Source organism: Rattus norvegicus, chromosome 6 (genome assembly GCF_036323735.1).
Source record: "Rattus norvegicus strain BN/NHsdMcwi chromosome 6, GRCr8, whole genome shotgun sequence".
Lineage (NCBI taxonomy): Eukaryota > Metazoa > Chordata > Mammalia > Rodentia > Muridae > Rattus > Rattus norvegicus.
The window spans coordinates 58927680-58949178 of NC_086024.1; the positions used below are offsets into that span (position 1 = coordinate 58927680).

The 21499-nt window shown below is 40.1% G+C and overlaps 1 protein-coding gene across 4 annotated transcripts in view; it reads left to right on the forward strand.

Moving 5' to 3' along the window:
- The window catches only part of Crppa (CDP-L-ribitol pyrophosphorylase A), a 276760-nt gene that overhangs the window by 80130 nt on the left and 175131 nt on the right, over window positions 1–21499 (forward strand). For 3 of the 4 annotated variants that reach the window (XM_039112670.1, XM_039112669.2, NM_001008386.1), the window contains 2 exon segments: window positions 4562–4666; window positions 12574–12619. In XM_039112670.1, the coding sequence (XP_038968598.1) occupies window positions 4562–4666; window positions 12574–12619 (151 nt within the window). 4 annotated transcript variants of the gene reach the window in all.

A 21499-nucleotide genomic window follows, 5' to 3' on the forward strand; every position in this document is an offset into this window, starting at 1 on the left:
CATGTTTATTAAAAGGGATGTAAAAGGAAGTCAGCCGTGGGAGGCGTGTGACGAGGAGAACGTGGCTGTAGTGGAGGGCTGAGGGGCTCTCCAGTGCCAGGCAGACGCTCTGCACACTGACGCTGCCCTCCCAGCAGCTAGCATCTTAGTGGCTTCTCATTTCTGTCTTCGGTTTTGTTTGTTTGTCTGTCCAGTTAACATGGAAGTCCTGAACATACTGGCCTCAGACGTCTTTACAAACATCTCTACACAGTCTCTCCATAGGACGTTCTTGGAGGATGTTTTGGGAACATGGGTCAATTAAGAAAGAAGATTGCCCAGCATACATGGGCTGGGGTGGATGACTGAGAGGTCATGAATGTCCCTGAGATGGCACAGTGTTCTGACAAGAATCCCTATGGAATTGGCAGGAAGCACAGTGGTCCCTGTTGTAATGACTGGAAGTTTCCGACGGTGACTTTTTCCTGAGTCTTATAGCTTGGGAATAGGTGTGAGTCAGCAGCCAAGTGCGCAGTGTCAAAAGAGTTCTATGCATATAGAACGCTAACCACATAAAACAAAAGACAAGCTTTAATTACAGGGAAAACAAGCTTATTCAGGACAGCAACTTTAGCATTCATTGTGTGTTTCATCTGTGAGAAAAGTTTGCATAGTCGATGATGTAAATCATCATGTATTGGTAATAACAAAACTACAATATGGAAATGGTGGGAAATGAAAAGCACGGGTATATATTGTGGTGGGAAAAAAGAAATACTGTCTTTTTTTTTCTCCAAAAGGTAGTAAATAGAATAGAAAAACCAAAAGGCCACATGACCGGTATACTAGTTAGAAATACTTCCTTACTTTTGTATCATTGCCATGATCCCTTCTGGGCAGAGTCTCGTTCTCAATTTTGTGTTTGTCTGTCTGATTTGCACTGGGCAAAGGAATCTTGCTGGATGTAACAGGCTGACAAGGTGCCAGCACTCTCGGGTTTGTCGTCCTGTGCTGCTGTTGCCACAGTAAGAAGACACTTGCTCTGCCTCCAGTCTAAGTCACGGAGTAAACAGATGAGTCAGACCCTGTAGCTGTACAGCTAGAAGGATGGTACCTCTGCCACCCTAAGCTGTGCGATGAGTCAGTTTATTACAGCTGATCACCGATTTCCTGCATATTTGGTAGTGGGCAAAGGTTGACAGTTACACAGAGAAATAAATACTACATTAATGTTTACAGTCAGTGACGATTGCCTGCTTGGAAGCAGGGGAGACAAAGTAAGGTATAGGGAAATGGGGAGATTGTTATCCTCTCAAACATCGCAGAGATTTCTTTTAAAACAAGGTTTTACAATGTCCCCCGGGCTGGCTAATGTACCCTGTATAGATGAGGTTGGCCTCAAACTTAGAGGTCTGCCTGCCTCTGCCTCCTGAGTGCTGGTACCAAAGGTATGTACATCATGCTTGGCAGATTTTTGGCTCTTCATAGTATGTGCACATGCACATGATGAATGTATAGACTCCCTTTAAAATCACTGATGGCAGTATGGTTAATTTGTGGACTGAGTTTATAAAGAGCATCTAACATTTGGATAATAGCTCAAGGAATCTGGTAATAAATCTCTTCAGGCATTTAATCGTGGTCTACTGGTTGAGGAGGGCAGTCTAAGAAAATGTGATTTTTCTAATAAAAAGGAAATGCAGTTTTCATGGGTCTTCAAGCCTCAGTGAGGTAAAGAGGAGGGTTTAGTGTGGCGTGTGGGAGTAAGAGGGATAACTAATTAGAGGTTCAAGGTGGACATTGCTCTTAGAAGGGGACACTGCAAAGGAGCTAGAGGCAGAAGTGAAGTCTGCAGCGTGATAACAGAAGTTAGTTGTTCATGTGGAGACAATAAGTTCCCAAGTGCCAGGATAGCCGCTGTCTAACGGCCAGGAGGGGAGTAGTCGGTGGGATGGGCGAAGGGGAACTCTTGGGCTTCAGTGGTAAGAACGTGACCCAAAGCTGTCATTACTGCAAACGACCTGAAGGTTCCTCACAATCTGCCCCAGCTCTGGTGACTGAAGAATGCAGCTTTGCTTTTAGACTCTGTCTTTCCTTTGCTCAAATACGCGTCTCATACCTGTGACTTTTCATGTGTTAGTAAAAAGAATCTGCTCATTAATGTTTGCAAAAACAGAAATTCAGATTTTTCATCAATTGCAGGATTCTGAACTCACTTTAAAAGAAAGATTTTATTATAAAATGTCTCCAAACCCTGTTTCTATTATATTAATCTGTATGGTAAGTCCCGATTTGTATAGCCTGTCTTTGCTACTTTGTGCATTCTTCTTTTTCTTGCCCTTTATCTTCCAAGTTTCACCCCTTAACACTAGATAGGAGAGAAAGGATAGAAGAGAGAGAGAGAGAGAGAGAGAGAGAGAGAGAGAGAGAGAGAGAGAGAGAGAGAGACCCTGAATCTAATTTCTTTAATTTTGTTTCTTCTTTGACCATGGCTACTAACGAAGTATAGCCAAATTCCCTAATGAACCAACAACCACCCACTCCCACCAACAGCCACCCACCCCACCAACAGCCACCCACCCCACCAACAGCCACCCACCCCACCAACAGCCAGCCATCCCACCTATCAGAACTCCAGCATTTATATACACTGGTAAAAACTCCCAGAATTTCAAATGTTACACCATCGCAGGGACCATTTGTAGGTGGCAAAACTGTTCCTCTGCTGGAACACAAGGCAAATCATAGTCAGGTGCTGTGGACGGTTTGAAGCAGCCCCATATTCCTATACCTGGGATTAAAACAAAAGCACGTTCTTAAAATATTTCTATGTCTTTAGAGAAACTAAAACTCCAAAATTGTCACTTCAAACTTGTCTCCAAGCAAGCGTGGCCTGTGTTTCCTGAATAAGTTTCAAATATACAGATTTGCATTATACTTTTCTGTTTTCCACAGACTTAGCTGTGGCATAGCCAAGAGCAGAGCGCTGGCTGTGTTTCACATCACGACTGAGGCAGGAAGGACCTCATCCTGTGTCTTTCCTCGTCATGCATGTGTGAGCACCTACAAGGCTAGCTGAAGAGTGTTCCTGTTCTCGCGTGACAGTCAGGGAGAGATCAAGGTTGTCATTACTGCGGCTTAATTAGAGGACAGCTCTTCCCTGTACGGACATCTCCTCTGCCACCAGACAATACCATAAAGACACTGAAAGGACAAAGCAGAAGCCTACCAAAATCCATGTAACTTATCAAATGTCGCTCTTGATGCCACAGCATTACACATTCCTAGAAAATCTACCATAGAGCCCATAAAATTAGAAGATTAGATGTGGTTCTTTAGGTGAAATAGAGACTCTGCATATTCAATTATATTCTCTTCCTTAATTTCAGACGCTACTACAGTTAGGACTTTGTAGTGTTCCAGAGGATTAAAATGCTGTTGGAAGTTGTGCTGAATACTGTAGTCATTATTGTGCCTCTTTGTTGTTCCCCTTACACGGTGACTCGGGGGGTAAGGTAGTCATCACAGACACTCATCACACACACGTAAGGACCCGAGTTCAGATATGTAGCATCCACTCACAGCTGCAGTCCTAAGCAGCCTCATGCATAGGTGCGCGCGCATACACACACACACACACACACACACACACACACATACACACACACACACACACACACTTGTAAAAGAAGAGGTCCTTGTTCCTCTTACCCTTACAAGACTTTATTTCTATCACATAGTGTTCCTTATCCTCCCCAGTTACTCCTTAAGCTGGAGACCAGAGACCATTGCCTCTGATAGGTCTTCCCTGAAAACCTCACATAAACTCAGGTAATTTTTCCTAATGTGCTTCCTGCAGATATGCTTCCAGCACAGCATTTTGTTGCCAGTTTCTGAAGTCAGGCTCTCCTCTAGGCTAGGGTTGCTCTGAGGTCATGGTGCATGTGTTAGTTACCTTCATGTAGCCTGTACATAATTCAGACCGTCAGCCGAACTATTGCTTAGCAATTTTGATGGTTCCACTTAAAATACAGGCATTTATGTTTTACTGAATCTGACAAGTTTGTGTTTTCCTATACAATGAAAAATGGAACCATCTCTGTGTTCATAAAGATATAAATATTTAAGAATGATATATCGATATTCTAAATATTAAAATGAATAATAGCTACGATGTTTTCATGCCTTGTTATAAATAGAAGAAGGGGATCTGGAACTTACAGATGTGTTTGTTGAATGAAGAATTTGGATGTGGCAATTCCTCAGCTCTACTTTCAAGTATGAACAACAGAAATGAATATTATTATGAGCAGGCTCCTGAGACACCCAAGGGAGCCCAGATCTCTAGGGATGTTATAACTTTCCTTGTTGTTTTATTTCATTTTTAGGGTACGGGAAGGATTGATTATTCTACAATACAATCAGAGATAATTGACCAGTTTCCTCATTCTCAGAGTGTTTCCTTTGTGTTTTCTCATTTGTAAAATAAAAGGCTCTTTGTTTTGTTTGACTTTCTTTTTCACCAATTGTATTACAGTTTGTTAATTCTTCCATGTCTGTTTCTTTTTCTCTTTGTCACCAGTGTAGTGATTTTGACTTGGAATTTGGAACAGAGTGCTTGCAGTTGGCCCTAAAATACTGTCACAGGAAAGCAAAACTTGTAGAAGGGACCCCTGACCTCTGGAAGGTAAGAGAAATTCATCCTGTGGGGACTCTTCTGCTGCCTGTGAGTGTGTGTGCTGTACTTGTAAGTTGTAAGAGAAAGGACTCTGAAAGCCAGAGAGTCTCTCTGGTACTTGTGAGCAGCAGCAGGTGAGGATGTTTCTGTTTCTTGGCTTCAAGCAAATCCACATTGGACTCCTTTAGACACATTGTTGAGTGAAGAATTTGTAAATTCTGTGTTTGTAAATGTTATCTTTTTACTTGCTTTCTGTGTGCAGGCTTATGTTTTCTCAGACGGGTTGAAGCTACAGTTCTGTTACCTACTCCAGCAGCGTTTTCTTCAGCCCTGATATTGTAGCCAGTTAAACAAAGTTAAAAACATTAATACTATAGCTCCCACCATGGCGTACCTGGACCTGTTCCTGGTTCCTGTGGCAAGGCCCAAGCCTTTTAATGGCACATGGCTTTCTCTGGTGAAGCCTGTGGTTGCTAGAGAAAAGGCTGTGACATATCCCTCTGTGGCCACCGGTCCAGGCAGGTGCTGTACAACATGCTTCCCTTCTCTTCATCATGGAGAAGTGTGTTGAACTAGAAGAGTCCTGTAGTAGTCCTGTAGTAGTGCTGTAGGCCAAGCCTCCAAAGATTAAAATAGGCATAGCTGCTTAAATGACGATATGTGATGTGTTGAAATCTTGTAATATCTGTGAAATTCTGGAGAGTTCTGAATCATTCCAGCTAACTATAAAGCTTTGGCTGTCCTAGAGTTCATTATGTACTCACAGAGACTTGCCTGCTTCTGCCTCTTGAGTTCTGAGAGTAAAGGCATTTGTCACCTTGCATGACAAGGTGTCTATTCGTGTCTCCTACGAGCTTTCCTGATATGTACTTTGCAAACACTTATGAGTCTGTCTAGTGATGTGTTTGGGATCTTACTTTTGCAGTAAGTCAGGTAAAGAGTTTTTGCTAGTTGCCATCAGAGATTAACTGTGTCTGTTGTCTTTCTATCTCACAAGCCACTAAGATATGGTTGTTACCATTAGTGTGCTACTGATTTTATGGCCACACAAGAATAACTATAATAATGTTAAATCCAGCTCCTGTTCAGGCCACACTGCATACCTGATTCACCTTCCCCTCTCACAGATCACACCAGATACTCCACTGAGACATTGTGAGTCATGGGCTGACACTGATGCCAGAATAGATCACATGGGAAGTGAGTTTGTGTCAAAGGGGCAGTGATGAACATACACTTTGCACTACTCCCCCATCCCTGCCTCCTGCTGTATGAATTGGAGTGTCTGACTGTAGGTTTGTACTGTGAACCTACCCCCTCCCACCAGAAAGATGTAAGAAGAGACTTCCACCATGTAAGCCCACACCAGGCTAGCTACCTCTGATGCTGGCTCCTTGACTTCTCTAAGGCCTAGCCTTGCTATGGTTAACTGTTTATCTACCCATGACATCGATAACTTTCCTAATAAATTCTCCATTCCATAGTAATTTATCTGAGTCCCCCTTGAACCCTTATCTCAACCCTTCAGTAACCATGAGGGTTTTGTCAATTACTAGTTAAGTATTTTCTTAAGGATCTGATCTGTACCTTTGTATAATTCATTTCACTATCCAAACCGAGTCTGAGGGCTTTAGGGGGAAAAGAGTGGAACTCCAAGGTGTTGAAAGCCACCCCCACCCCCGCCCCACTCCCCATGTCTTCACTTTTGACCCGTTCGAAGATGTGGTTAATTTTCTCCTGTCTGAGCTTTCATCAAGATTGTGAAATACTTAGGTTTGTGGATAAAAGATAAGAACACTTTGCTCTTTATTATTTTACCCCATTTTTAACTTTACTAATTCTTTCTCTCTTTTCCTGTGATATAGTCATTTTATTGTTTGTAGCAACAATAGGATTAGTCTTCCCTTAATGTGTTCTGTGCCATGCTGGGCCTTCTCTCCTGCTCTTACTATCTCCACTGATGAGTCATTTTGCATATTTTATGTGTTAGATTCTCTGTCAGGCAAACATATATTCATGTTCTAAGTGCTGATATCTGTGTCTGAGATAGTTGGGAAGTGAGTCTGAAGATCCAATCACATTCTGGTAAGGTCAAACTGAGTACAGTAGGACAGAAATCTAACATGACTGGTGTCCTTATATAACAGGAGAAGAGACATGATTATCAGAATACCATACGATGATGAATGCAGGGAATGTACCGATGACTTGACAAGCCAAGGGAATCTGAAGTATTGCTTTTGTTCACTAGAAGCTCAGAAGAGGCTTAGAGACGATTTCTCCAAAAACTCAGAGGGAACGGAGCACCCTGCATGCTCTTGGGGTGTAGACTTGTAGCCCCCAGAAATGAGAGGATGGGTTCTTATTCTTCTAAGCTGTTCTACTTGTAGTGCTCTGTTGCAGCACCCAAACACATGCTGTGTCCAGGTCTGTCAGACCTGATAGCTATTAGGATGAAAGAATCATTTCTCCAACAGCACAGAAGCTAGGGCCTCCCACATACAAGTTTGGTTTGGTTTAAGATATGCACTAGAAGGTACTGATAATAAAAAAGCTTGTAACAAGTGGACTGGAAAACTGCATCTATACCACTGTCCAGTTCTTTAGGTATGCATTTCTTCTGCATTTAGACATAGTAATCAAATGTAATATTGCTATTGTCTGAGTCTGGGTATCCTCCAGCATTCTATCCTGTCTTCTTAGACTTGGTATCTTCCCAACATCCTGTCCTGTCTTCTTTGGCTGGGTGCCCTCCCAACATGTCACCCTGTCTTCTTAGACTGGATATTTTTCCCATATTCTGTCTTGTCTTCTCAGATTGGGTATCCTTCCCACATCCTGCTCTGTCTTCTAAGGCTTAGTATCCTCCAACACCCTGTCCTGTCTTCTTAGACTGAGTATCTTTCCAATATCCCGTCCTGTCTTCTCAGGGTGGGTGTCCTTCCCTACCCTGTTCTGTCTTCTTAAACTAGGTAATTTTCTAGTCTTCTTTTTTGCTATTTTCTCACCTGCATAGCTTGTGTCAAGCCCCTCTTTGGGTGAGATTGATTGATTTGTCTATAGTCTTTTAATTTTGGGATAGTGTCTTGTATCCGTAGAGAGAATCTTAATTGCTATTTAAAGGACAAATGGAGATACACTTTTTGATTAGTGGAATCTGTACTTTGTAATTAGTGTTTTGATGTTAGATTAATTTCATATATGCTGGCATTAGTAGGTAAACCAAAACAACAACTATAACAGCAATACAACAAAACATATTTATGAAGCCTGGCACTGGCTCATGGCTGGGTTACATTCCAGGCTAGCCTGATCTATAGAGTGTGATTCTATAAATTTGCCTAGGAAACAAATACAAAAGCAGTGGGTATGAATAATCTTAGTTTCCTGAAGATGCTAAAGTTGTAATTGGGCCCAGTACCCAGAATATGATTCAGAAGCCTGATACAATGAAACACATGTAGACATAACCAAGAGGTGTTTCATCACCACGTAACAGCCAGACAAGAAGAGGACTCTGAACTTGGCAATAGTCTGCCTTGTCTTGCTGTGGGAAGTCAGGGAGCTCCTGCTTTAGTGATGTGCAGGGTAACATGTTTCCTGATGACCACCGGTAGGACTGTTTTAAAGGCCATCTGAAATTCTGTGAGGAAGAGGTTATTATTTTAAAGTTGACACAAGTAAGTGCAAAACTCAGAGTTTCAGAGTTAATGCCAGCCTGCCTGTGCTAGCTTCTTTGATGTCAGAGGAATGCATTATTAATTTTCTTTAAAAAAAAACAAACTGACCATATAGATAAAAGACACTCCCCTCATGACCAGGCTTCCTCTTTGCTCTAAATGTCCAAGGATAGAAAAGTCCTCTATAGAAGAGGGGTCCACCTTCCTGGTGTGCATGAGTGGCTGGGAGTTGGTAGCTTTGGTAAACATTTGGTGAAATTTGATCCCATTTAAAAAGAACCTAAATGAGTATCTGTCTCATGTTTCCCTCGGCATACTTTTAGACCCTACCAGTTCTCTTAGAACTGCACACAGTGTTAAACAGACTTCTTGCTTCTAAATGTCAAAAATGTCTCCAAGGCATGAGACCTATAACCAGTTATTGGAGAAATTGAACAACTGCTTCATTTTCTTCAAATGCATCCTGAGAAGGAGGCTGTGAGTATTTGTCATCACAGCATTACTGAGAGGGATGATGGGAAGGTTCCTTTTGATTGGTACTAGGTTTTGCGGAGCCCTTGTTCTGACCTCTTGACTGAAAGACAAAACCAGAGCATTTCTGCTTCACCCTCAACAGTTCAGTGTGTCGATACAATTTCCACTGTGGGAGGTTTCCATGCAGTTTTCCCAGTTTAGGAAAAAGAATATTTTTTCAGTGTTCCCAACTGACAAAATGGAAATAAAGCTCAAAAATACCCACTGTAAGCAAGGGTGTAGAGAATTCATCAAAATGGTCAATCCATGGTTTGGAAGGTTTTTATGGTAGATAGGAGAGAGTCAATAGCCAGAAGTCTTTGGGGTAGTTCACACAGCCATGGCTACCTTTCTGGGCTAGCGCCAAGAGGGACAGACTGGTCATGGTCTGGGATATCTCTCTAGAAGTAGAGAAGAGTAGAGGAAAGGGAAAAGCTTCCTGCATTATAAAGAAAAACTTTTAGCCGCAGGGTAGGGAAGCGGCTCTTCAGGCCTGTGGCGTGTGCACTATGGGTACACGCCAATAGGAAAATGGCTCTTCCTGGAAGCTGGAAACCTGAGGAGAGCTCAGAGTGAGCAGCAGCAGTTCCTCTGTCGTCTAGATAGAGCTAGGCCAAAACTGTCATTTCCGGATTCACATTGGACTTGACATCTGTATCTAATAAATATTCTGTATCTTTTAGTTAATAGGTCTTTTAGGCTATGTCTCTGTTATCCTATGAGGTTGGTGTGTGGGAGCTTCGAGTGTAGTATACTCTTAACTGAAGGAAAGTAGGGGCCGCTGTGGCTTGGTTCGGTTCAGAAAGGTCTCTTGTGCCTTAAGCTATAAAACGAGCAATGTAAGTGTAGTATTCCCAGGTGAGGGCAATTTGGCCTCTGCCTGAGAGAATAATTTTCTATAAATGTCAGGTTTCTCCTCTGGTGATGGTTCCTCAGCTAACCACGTGACTCAGGGGAGTCACTGCACAGACAGACCATGAAAAGGAGACATGACTGAACTCTGCCAGGTGAATGGCAGCAGCCTCGCCCCAAATCTCCCTGTACAGACAGACCGTCCTCACTGACGTCCACAGGGCTCCAGGGTCTCCACTGAGCATAGGCTGAAAACCAGTCCATGAGGAAAACGCCAACATATTAGTCCACCACTCCAGGGTTTGTAAGAGTAATTCTTTTCAATGGTTGGGTATTGTGCAAGGTCAAAGGGAAAGTACAGAGCGTGCTGACAGAAGAAACTCAGCGTCAACACTGATCTTCCCCACAAAGCCGAGAAGAGCTGAGCGGCAACTTCAGAACCGATTGTTACAATGCTCCTGTAAATTAAAAAGAAGGAAAGGACAACTCAGTTTTTAAAAGTTAGTGAAGCGAATAACGTGTCATTTCAAGATCATGACAGTTTACAGTAATATTTCCTTTGAAGTGCATTCGCTGTTTTATTTAGGAAAAACCAGATTATCCCCCCAACTCCCAGCTAGTATCTGGCTACGTAACTCATAGCTCAGACAAGCCTCAAATCACCATGTAGATTAATATGGCTTTGATTCATCCTCCTTCTGCCTCAGTCTCCAATTGCTGAGGTTCTAGGTGAGTGCCACTATGTCTGGCTTTAAAGCTGTCCCTAAACACATAGTACATGTTAATGTAAGTAAGAAAATCATCCATTTTTGTGTTGGCATCTATAACGTATATGATGGAAACAGTAGAAATAAACTCAACAAACTTTAAAATCTAGTTTGTGGATATCACTATTAAGTGAAAAACATGTATTTTATTCATAAGGAATTGCAGTGCTTGAAGCTTTAAGAATTCTGAAAGCTAATTTAGTATTTGGTAATAAATTCGCATGAGTTTCAAATGTCCAGTATTAATATTAATTTGAACTTAGAATGTAGTTTACCATTCAAAGCAGGAGAAAATAGAAAATGAATAGTTAGCTAGGCATCCTCTTGATTTCTGACTAGAGTTTAAGCTATACAACAGACAATGTATATACAATTTTTTTCTTATTTTAATTGCAAATATAAATTAATTCGAGATTCAGATATGTGGTTAATCTAAGAAAGAGTTCAAAACTAGGTTTATTCTGTTTGACAGGAAGTTCTTTACTAAGAGGTCATCCCTAGAGGTCAAAGTTTCCACTAGCTCCTGCCCTTTCTCTGCTTCTAGTGGTCTGAGGGGCAAGTGAGGGGAACACTTTATAACACTTTTTGTAGACACTTATTGGAATCAGGTATATCACAGTTAGCAAATCGTAGAATGAGCTTGTTCTTGTTTTGTAAACCACAGAAATGCACTGTGGACAGAACTGCAGTATTGAGAGTCACGGAGAACAATGTTTTGTACTTTCTTTAGAGACAGCATAGTAATGCCATTTTTGTTTTAATAGACTAGTTAACTGGTCCTGTAGACTTCCGTCTATCTTTTGGGTTTGCTGTTAATGCAGCTCAAAAGAGTATGACATCATCAAACTTACCTGCTAGGATAAAGGCCTAGCAGAGGAAGGTAATTTATAGAAGAGGGCCTGGTCTACGTGAGCTAAATAAGACATCTGTACAAATCCATAGAGGAGATCATTTAGAGGGGGGAAAAAAAGAAAGAAAAAAGAAAAGAAAAAAAAAAAAAACAACCTGACAGTCTGGAAAGGGACTAGTTAGGTGAACATTTGATAAAACCAGGTTGAGGCCATTGACATTGTTAATCAACTGGTCATTTGAATGACGGTCCCATTGAACTTTATTGTGCTGACTTGACGCTGTTTTATTGTTCACTGTGAGTTCTAGTTCCATGGCACAAAATGGTAATTTGTAGCTGTATCTTAACTTACTGGATGGCCTTGGGGAAGGATCCACCATAGACCAGATATGCATACCATGGCAGGTGACTTTACAACAGGCAGGGTGCAATTATGAGCAAGTTGTTTGCTATTAGGGAAAGTATGTCATTGTCCTTAGGCACACTGTGGTACTCTATAGATTCTTTTTTTTTTTAAAGATTTATTTATTTCATGTGTAAGTACACTGTAGCTGTCTTCAGACACACCAGAAGAGGGCATCAGATCCCATTACAGATGGTTGTGAGCCACCATGTGGTTGCTGGGAATTGAACTCAGGACCTCTGGAAGAGCAGTCAGTGCTCTTAACCACTGAGCCATCTCTCCAGCCCTAGAATCTTTTTATAGGGGTGTGTTTTAAGAAAAATTTCACAAGGTGCAACTAACCTGTTTCACAAAGACCGTCCCAATCAGGAAGTCCCTTTAAATGTACATTGGTCTTTGAGAATTTCAGCGTAGAATAGAGCTAGTTAGCTTTTGTTATATGGATGTACAGGGTTTTCCTACCCCAGCTCTTCCAGCCCCTCTCTTTCCTCCCCCTTCCCCTTTTCTTCCTCACCTCTTTCTTTGCCAATGTGAAACCTTATAAAACCGTGGTGTGCATACTTCTGTTTGAATGCTTTGACTATAAAACCTGGGTCATAGTAATCATATTTCAGTAACCACTGCTAAATGCTATCATAACTTATTAAAAGATATAAGACTCGGATCTTCATAATTTGTTGAAATTGAATTTGATTTACTGTGAATGTCTAATGCCTCTTTCCTTTGGAAATTGCTTGTGTTGTGTGCGCAGTTTCTCCAGAGGGAGGGAAGAATTTCCTTGGGGCTTTGTTTTATTGCTCTCACATTCCTGCCTGCTCTGTTGAGTCTAATGAGGTTTATCTGTCCTTTAGGTGACCTACAAACAAGACCTGTGTGCAGCTGAAGCCATGATTAAGGGTATGTTCGACCTTGTGACTGCCGGCTCCTGAGTGTCAGATGTGAGGTCACTGAGGATTTCTCAGGACAGTTAAATCCCTGCCGTTTTAGGAGGACAGATGGCTGGAGGCCACGGAGCTCTCTGATTCGTGTTTTGAAAATTGCATTTTATTTTGCTTCCTGCTTGTGAAATACCACTTATTAGGCCACATTGATTTTAATTTCTATGAAAGAAAGACTTCAACCTATTAAGTATGGACCATCAGTGCAATTGTAAAGGCAACAGTAGAAACTGATATTTCAATAAATCCCTGAAGGTCCCTCTTGTTTAATGCTTAGAAGGCTGTCCCTGCCCCTCTGCACTGACCTGTCAGAGTCTTCCACATGACAGTTTGTACAACTTAGAGAATTTGGAATAGATGAGTTTTCAAACAAACAAACAAAATAAAAACAAACTTATTTTTTTCTGACAATGCCTGCATTATATACTTTTTCAAGGAAAGTGATCATGTATATGGGAACAATGTCTGCTTTGCATCACTAGGTAGCCCTTAGGTCCCACATAGTGTATTTAACAAGTGGCCAGTATTTATTACTATGCTGGGAATGTAATCAGTGCACAGAAAGGAATCCTCTCTGTGTTCTACAGTCTCTTTGGTTGAAGTCAGGGTTCTCAAGCTGTGTAGGATAGAAGGTCCTTGGATTTCAGGAAGGTTCCGTGCTTCGTTTAGTAGTCCTCAAGCTACACCACCCAGGTGCCAGCGAGCTTTCTCCTCTCCTTTTCAGCATGCCTGTGACTGTGAAAATTATCTCTTGAAGTTGTCAGATGTCACAAGCGATAAAGTTTTCTCTGACTGAGAACATCCATTTTAAACACCCAACTTCAGTAGGAAGACCAGGGGTATTCACTCTGTCCTCCAGACAACAGGAAGCTGATGATTGTTTTTTCCAAATTAGACTATGGGCAAAATGAATGCTCAAGTTTGGCTGAGAGGTAAACTGTTAAATTCAGTCTTTTGCTGAGTGCGTAGCCTTTGGCCTAGCTTCATTTTAGAGTTGCAGGAAAACAGTTGGCCTCCCATGGGCTCTTCTCTAATTTTGAGACTGTGTTTTAGTTACCCTCAGATTTGTTTCCCTTCAAGAATATTTTGTTTCAAACCATTAATGTCATATAATTTGTGTTTCTGTGCTTGTAAATAGTTAATCTATAACCATAAATCAAAAAGTTGACATATATTTACATATCAGCCAGGCAATGTATAAATATTTCTTTGTGAGCGGTTGGCCAAGTCATGCTGTGGTTGTTTATGCTTTTTAACACAAAGACATAGAAAACTCAGTTTGATTGTATTTCTAAGTAAGCTGTGCATTGCTTAGGTAGAGGGGCTGTAAGAGCAGCAAGGAGATTCCTGTCTCAACTGCTGATTTTCCATGTTGTAATACTTTCCCCACATATTATCAGAGCCAGCAGACATGTTAAAACAAATATTTTAAATTAATTGTTTTCTTGTTTAGGTAACAGTTTCTAACATGGTATTTTCCAGGTGTTCTATTTTCTTCTGAAAGAGTGATCTGACATGGCTCGGTGTAAGCAGTTGATTTAGCTGGAAGCTAAATGAGAAATTTCCTTCTTTGAGGTGTGTACTTCTAGGACCTTAGAGGAGATTCTGATATTACTGGGCCTACACAGAGCCACATCTCTGGGTCCTCCATACTCTCTAGGCAGCCAGATCAGCATTCACATGCTTTTTAGACACCCTGAGATTTTAGTCATCTGTCCCAATCCCATGTGAATCAGAATCTGTCTTGGTAAGAACCCTAGGTAATTGCATCGTAAGTCATATTTGAGAAACATTGGTTAAGGCTGCTCCTTATAGTCTCCTATAGGCCACATATAGCTAAGGTATTTCTACTGCAATTTAAGTTTAGAGTCTTACTACAGTCTTCCAATGACAGATGTGTATTTCTTTACCTTCTTCATGACTTGTACTAGATACCAACACTGATAATTGAAGGAAACAGGAGGGAGAAAACTTGGAGTTTTATTTTTGGACTTTTGAGGTTGTGAGACACAGTAGTGTATGGTCGTATATATCTGTAATCCCAGGGCTGGTGAGACAGAAAGGAAGATATATCCTTGAAGCTCAGTGATCAGTCAGCCTAGGTGAATCAGTGGGCTCAAGTTTTCAAAGGGACCCTATATCAAAATGTTCGGTGAGAAGTAGTTGATTATGATACCCAGTGTCTGGCCTATACTTATCTGTACATTTATATGTACTCTTGTCACACACATGCACACAAATTATTAAATATAATGTGGTTTGCAGAAAACTATTAAAATTATTTATTTGCAAGCCTGCCTTTTCCAGCCATATGTTAGGGCTATCCAGAAAAACAATACAACACATAGAGGTATAGATATACAGGAAGAGATTCGTCTTAGCAATGGTTGGGGGATAGCCAGAGACACAGATTAATGAAACTCCCTGCTGTTGCCCCAAGAGGTCCTTTCAAAGTTTTCCACTAAGGTGAATTTGAGATCTTGACTCTGCTACAAAAGAAATTTAGAAATTGTGTACTCAGGGAAAGAGCACACAAGCCAAGTGTGGGTGTGGGCGTCACTTGTATTTGATATCAATGGTTTCTAATGCTCCTTCTTCCCAGGATTCCCAGGAATCTAAATGAGGTCATTGGGTGGTTCCTGAGATGTGCAGACAAAAGGATAGAGAACAAATTTCATTTGGTACCATAAAGCCCAAGATCACAAGAACTGCATGGGACATTAAGATGTTTCCTCTGTCAACAGAAGTTAATGGTCTTGCTTGTGAGACTCTCAGATAATATCTGAGAGAGGAATAAAGCAATAGTCAGGGGTGTATGTGTTTGTGCCTGAAGCATGCATCATTGCTGTTTTAATATTAAGTATCTGTATATAAATGAATATTATCTCCACATTAACAGCCTTCGTTGCACATGCCATTAACTATGCTGGACTGCTTGATTCCCACCTGCTTGAGTCTTCACGCCGAGTCCTGAGTGAAGTATTCTCCCTTTTCATGTCTTTCAATCTTCCCTGTTTTTCTGTCCTCTTGGTCCATGACTATCTGCAAGCTTGCGGCCCAAGAAAGTCTGTGGTATTGTTTCTATCAAATCCCAAAGATCAGAGAACCAGAATATCCATTATTGTTTGGACTAAAACTAAGACCAAATGTAGAATATGGGGGTTTCAGCTTCAAAGAGGGAGGAGAATTCTCCCTTCTGTCTCTTCTGTTTTCCTGTTCTAGTGAGACCCTGGATAAATTGAATACTACTCTCCCTATGTTGATGAGGACAATTCCTTTGTTTTGTATGCATGTTAAAATGCTGACCTCTCCCAGAAACTCCAGTTCCCTCACAGATACAATCAGAGCTTAACAACTATGTGGACAGCCCTTTTCTCCTTCAATAGTTGCGTAAAATTAACAATCACTTTTAATAAATGGTCAAAGTTCTTTTGTGGTTTATTTAATTTATTTTGTACTTGGGATTCAATCCAAGCAACTGTGGCCTTGAAAATGTTAGGCAAGTGGTCTACCACAGACTTATATTCCCAGCCCCTCCCCTCGTTTTATCTCTTTAATTCTGACATTGGGTGTAAGTTGTCAAGGCTGTCCTTAGCTTGTGATCTTCCTTCCTGTTTAGCCCCTTAAGTAGATGGGACCACAGGCTGACTTCACAATATACTTGTAAGCACTAATTCCTAGCATATATTAGACTCTAGCTTTCTGTTGAGCACTATTTGGAGCATTTTAACTATAGCTATTTTTCTCCCCAAATCAGCGACTTAGGTAGTGTTATGATTCTCAGAGTTCTAAGTCATAGGGTGGTATCCTGTGCTTGGACACTGAAATTTTCATTAAATACCCATGTCTTCTCAGAGAAGTATTGTCTACCTTTTGTCCAGGCTCCCTAAAAACCTTTCATTTATTAGGATACATCAACATTGGAATTTGATCCATCACAGGGTGACTCATGTCATGCATACATGTTTATGCTCAAGGTTTCTAGTTAAAGTTCAGCACTCATTTTATCATGAAATCATATAACAAAATATATCTTTTTATTTTAAGATCTTAGTGGATTCAGTGTTGCTCACAAGGTCAACATGATTTGAACATTCTTCAGAGTCATGGTTCAATAAACATGGAAGGAATATCTCCTGTTTTGTTTCTTGGCTATCTGCTGATATTGCTTTGGGTTTAATCATTTTAACAACATATATAGGCATATTTTCTTCTTCCTTGAAGATTTATACTTTAGGAATAGATGGCTTTCCCTTCCCACAGTACTGCCTTTCTGCTTGTAAAGATATATATCTTGATTCAGTCTATCTGTCTATCCATCCCTATGTCATTAAATACCTCTGTAATGTAGAACTATGTTGTTCGAGGGCATAGAGCACTCACACCAGCATCTTAAGTCATTTATTCTATATAATAATATTAATGTACAGTAGATATTATTGCTCCCATTTTCAGGGTAGGGAAATGGGATAGAGGCACATTCATCTGGGTCTCAAAATTGAAAAGAATATGATCCATAATTGGAATACAGATATGCCTTATCAATAGGCCAAGTTGTTTTTAGGGTCATGTCTTCTTTTTTACTCCCAACCATGCAGATGCATTTTCTGAGCATGAGAGTTGATCTTGTGTCAGAACATGGTCCATGAATCAAGCTGTCTGAAGAGAGTTCTGAGCTTGTGTTCAAACTCCAAGTAAAAAAGGCAAAAGTCTTGTAACCTGCTTCTCTATAACATAGGTTTGTTTGTGGAATGTGCTTTCGAGTCCCCCTTAGGTGTAATAATAGGAGTGGGTTTACTTTAGATTACCCATGATCTTACCCACTATTATTCAGAGTGATGCTTCCAAGCACAAGTTGTCCTCATGACTGTATATAGCCTAAGCTCCTGTGACCTTGCCCTTATGACTGTATACCACTTGAACTCAAGAGAACTTTGCTCACATGACCTTGTTTAACCTTCAGAGTGCCCTCAGAATATAAGTTGTTTCGGGATCTGAAAAAAAATGGCCATTGCATTAGACTTTAGTCTGTCAAAGTTTTAGACTCTACCCTCTCAGGCTCATGCTGCCAACTAGAGAGGTAACAATCTTGGATCCAAAAGCTCTCTCAGTGGACATCCAGGCTGTTTCTACAGACCACCTGTCCAGCCTTCATTCCTTTGGTCCAGTACCATGTTGTTAGCAGAACTTCCGGAGGATAAAGGTCTTGCTTTCTAGTAGTTTTTTGAGAAAGTACTTGCTGATAGCATCACACATTTTCCAAAAAATGGATCACAACTAACTTATAAATTTCTAGACATGTCCAGGGATAGGATAAGCATAAAAATGGAATGACTGAAAAATAACTTAAATGATTATTTATGTACTGTTAAGGCTTTCTATTTTTTATTTTTATGAATCTGGTCTTTGTAAATAGCACCTACCTATTTTAGGGTAACACTTGTAACTTTTTATATGCTGTAATATGCATGCTGCGTATTCTGTAATTTGGTATATTCATCTGTTCTCTCCTTGAATGGGGATCAAGTGGTTTGATGTGACTATTTTCTTGTTCACTTAGTATTTTTCACACTATAAAACTTTGCTAGGATAAATAACACAATCTTATGTCAGATGCAAGGACACTTTGTACTGGCAAGTTCACTTCTTATTGGAATACTAGATGTGGTTATATAAATATTTGGTCCATAGGAACATACAATCAAGTCAACATCTTCAGTTTAGTATGGAAATCTCACTGCCAGGAAAACAAAATCTTATTTCATTAATATTTAACTTAAGTCATTAATTTCAGGCAAGATGATGTATGACTTGAATATCCAAATAGAAATAAAATTCACCATCTAATTCTCATCTTCTGCTGATTTTTAACTTGATTTAACTCAGTACATTTGCCTACATGGGTTCCTCCTTACAGTGTGCCATGGTGAGTAGAAAAGCTGTGGAGTGCTATCCTGATGGCTGTCTTTCATGGAGTCTGTGCTAAAATGCAGTTAATTACAAATTACTGTTATCCTTACATAAAACAAAACAACCCCCACATTTCTTTTTCCTAAGGTAGCACATTAAATTTGGTCCATGTTATTTAATGTTTAACTCTTTCCAGCTTTTATTCTGAATGAAAAGGAAAACAATCTTTTCAGAGTCTTGTGATTAATTAGTACAACAAAACCCTAGACTGACTGATACGTTTGTAAACATCCACTGAACAAAGGAGGACTGTATTTTTCCACCCCTTCCACAAACTGGTTGAGCCCACCCAAGCCTGTTCTGCAAGTTCAGACAAACCCCAAAGATGTTAAAGTGGTAACAGACTCCAGGCCTAGCATACTTTATCTAGATGTACACAAGCCATACAAACAGTCTCAAACCACACTTAATTTAATATGCTGACCATATCTTGGCAAAAGGGTCAATATTCTAAAAGTTTTTAAAGAAAAGAGTCCCTATGGAATTTCTTCTTTAAAAGAATGTATTTATTTTTTCAATATGGCCCTTTAGCAAACCTTATAATACATTCAGTTTTGTGATTAAAGGGTGTTATAAAAATTCATTTTATTCTTTCTGGTTATAATTGTACAAACTTGAGTCAACTTATGCTATAAAAATGGCTCCCGGTGCCTCTTTTTATTTGATGCTTTATGTAAAAAGTGGAAAAAAAGAAGTTAAAACTGAGAATGATTTTAGGCTGCTTTTATTAGAATTAGTTAATATTAATTCATATAAAGATCTGTGTCTTTTTCTTGGTCATTGTGTATTGCTTTCCCTTTGTCTTACTAAAAGGACAATTGATTTGTCTGATATTTTACTGGCTAATAAATCTTCATTTTATTTGGAAAATGGCATCTCCACCTCCCAGTTTTAAACATCAATGTACAGGTGCCTTTCTTTCACTGTATTAGGAAGACTAAATCTGTAATCTTATACTTTATTTCTTCTCTACATGGTTTAAAAACTCTGCTGACAGGACAGTGTTTGAATTCCTTTGTGCACATGCATGAAAGGGTGTAGTGATGCTTTTAAATCGGCTCTGACTGGAAAGAATAAGATAAATCGCACACAGACAAGGTTAGTTCAGCATTATGGAAACAGAACTTACTGTGTTGGCTTTGGCGTCTTACGCACATGGAAAAACGGATGGTTTCGTTTCGTAAGGGTCTTTTAGCATTTACTTAGCATTGTGATTTTTTTTAAAGTGCAAAATTCTTTTGAAACTTTTGAATGTAGTTAAAAAGATGAGCCAGGGGAAGTCAGGTTTCCACCGGGTGCAACCGGACCACTGTCTGTCTGTGGCATGTCCTTGTCAGGGCTTTCTTGTTAAATTCTTGGAGATGGTGCCTTTTATATTAAATATGTTTCTTCGGACAATGCCAAGTGACAGCTAAGATTTACTCAGAAACCTTGCTTTTTGATGTCTCTGACTTTTGACTGATACTTAATTTTCCACATTTCTCCTATTAATACCAAAACTTCTTTGTACATAATAGTTTTTGTTCCTTACCCGCATGGAAACAGTGCTGTGATGGTATCTTGTGTGTGTGTGTGAACATTTGCGTCAAGAGCATTTGCGTCAAGCTTTCTCAGGAAGAATGGGAAGGCCGTAACGCAATTTAGAAGGAGCTTTGTTTCCCAGGCATTTTATTGTTAAGAAAGATGTAAATTAGAGAGTGAAATATGTGGGTCAAGATTAGAGAAAGTATAGTTTGTTTGGTTATTTAATCTTCTAATTGTCTTAATTTGTCATCAGCGAATGTCAGTGCAAGTACAGGCAAGGAATCTGTCATTTTCAATATGTCAAAGGTCACAGTAAGCCACTGAGTATCAAGTAAAGTCGTAACAGACAGAAGCCAGCCACCTATGTGTCTCTCTAGATTAGCTATTACAGAATGCCCCAAACCCAACTATGTCACTTTTTCTCAAAGTAACGACACATTTTATAAGTGCCCAGACATTTCTTGAATTTTAAAAGAGAATATTTTTCAAATGTATTTTTCTGATTTGGCAATGCCCATATCCTTAAAGGGAAACAAATACATATGCTATGAGAGCATAGTAAAACATGTATGTGGCTTCCACATTAATCTGTGTCAAGACAAGGCACCACATGCCCGCTGCTTGTGCTCAGTTCTAAGGTAGGAAATTTCATTCTGGGACCTTGTGACTCATGTTAAATGTGGTAAGATCTGATTAGATATGACATCTTTTATAAAATATGTGCCTTCATGCGATGTCTTCCAGTCGCAGTGCTCACAGGTCAGCATAGCTTTCTTCACAGAGGCTCTGCTGTATATTTAGTGTTCTTGCAAGAGTTTATTGACTGGTTTCTTGCAGTCATGGCTTGTTGGTTATTTTTCTGTTGTTTGCTGCCTGCCTTCTTCCTTCATCTACCATAGCCTTCCCAGGCCTGGTGATAAAGAACTTTCAGATGTAACTAAGAAGGGTACCCAGGCTCAGAAGGACCACTCTTCCTTTTCTTCTTTTCTCTTTGCATAAAAGGTCTTCTTCACATGGAACCCAGGCTGGCTTTGACATCATGTGCTGGCCCCATAGGCATGCACTCCTCACTGTTCCTCACTATTGAGTCTGTTTAATATCACTCTTCATCTTTGAGGGATGGAAATTAGATCCTCAAATTGGACTCTGGGTCACAGACCTCAACAGTAGATGAAAGATACTGCTCTTACATTGGATGGATTAAAGCTTCAGGTGCCAAACATCTTGTAGAAATAGCTACCTGTGGATTAAACACAGTTCTTATCTACTCATGAGCTCTAAAACTTTGATATGAGAGGCCAATCCAGGGGAAAAGGAGACCTGGTAGAATGAACTTGAGGTATCA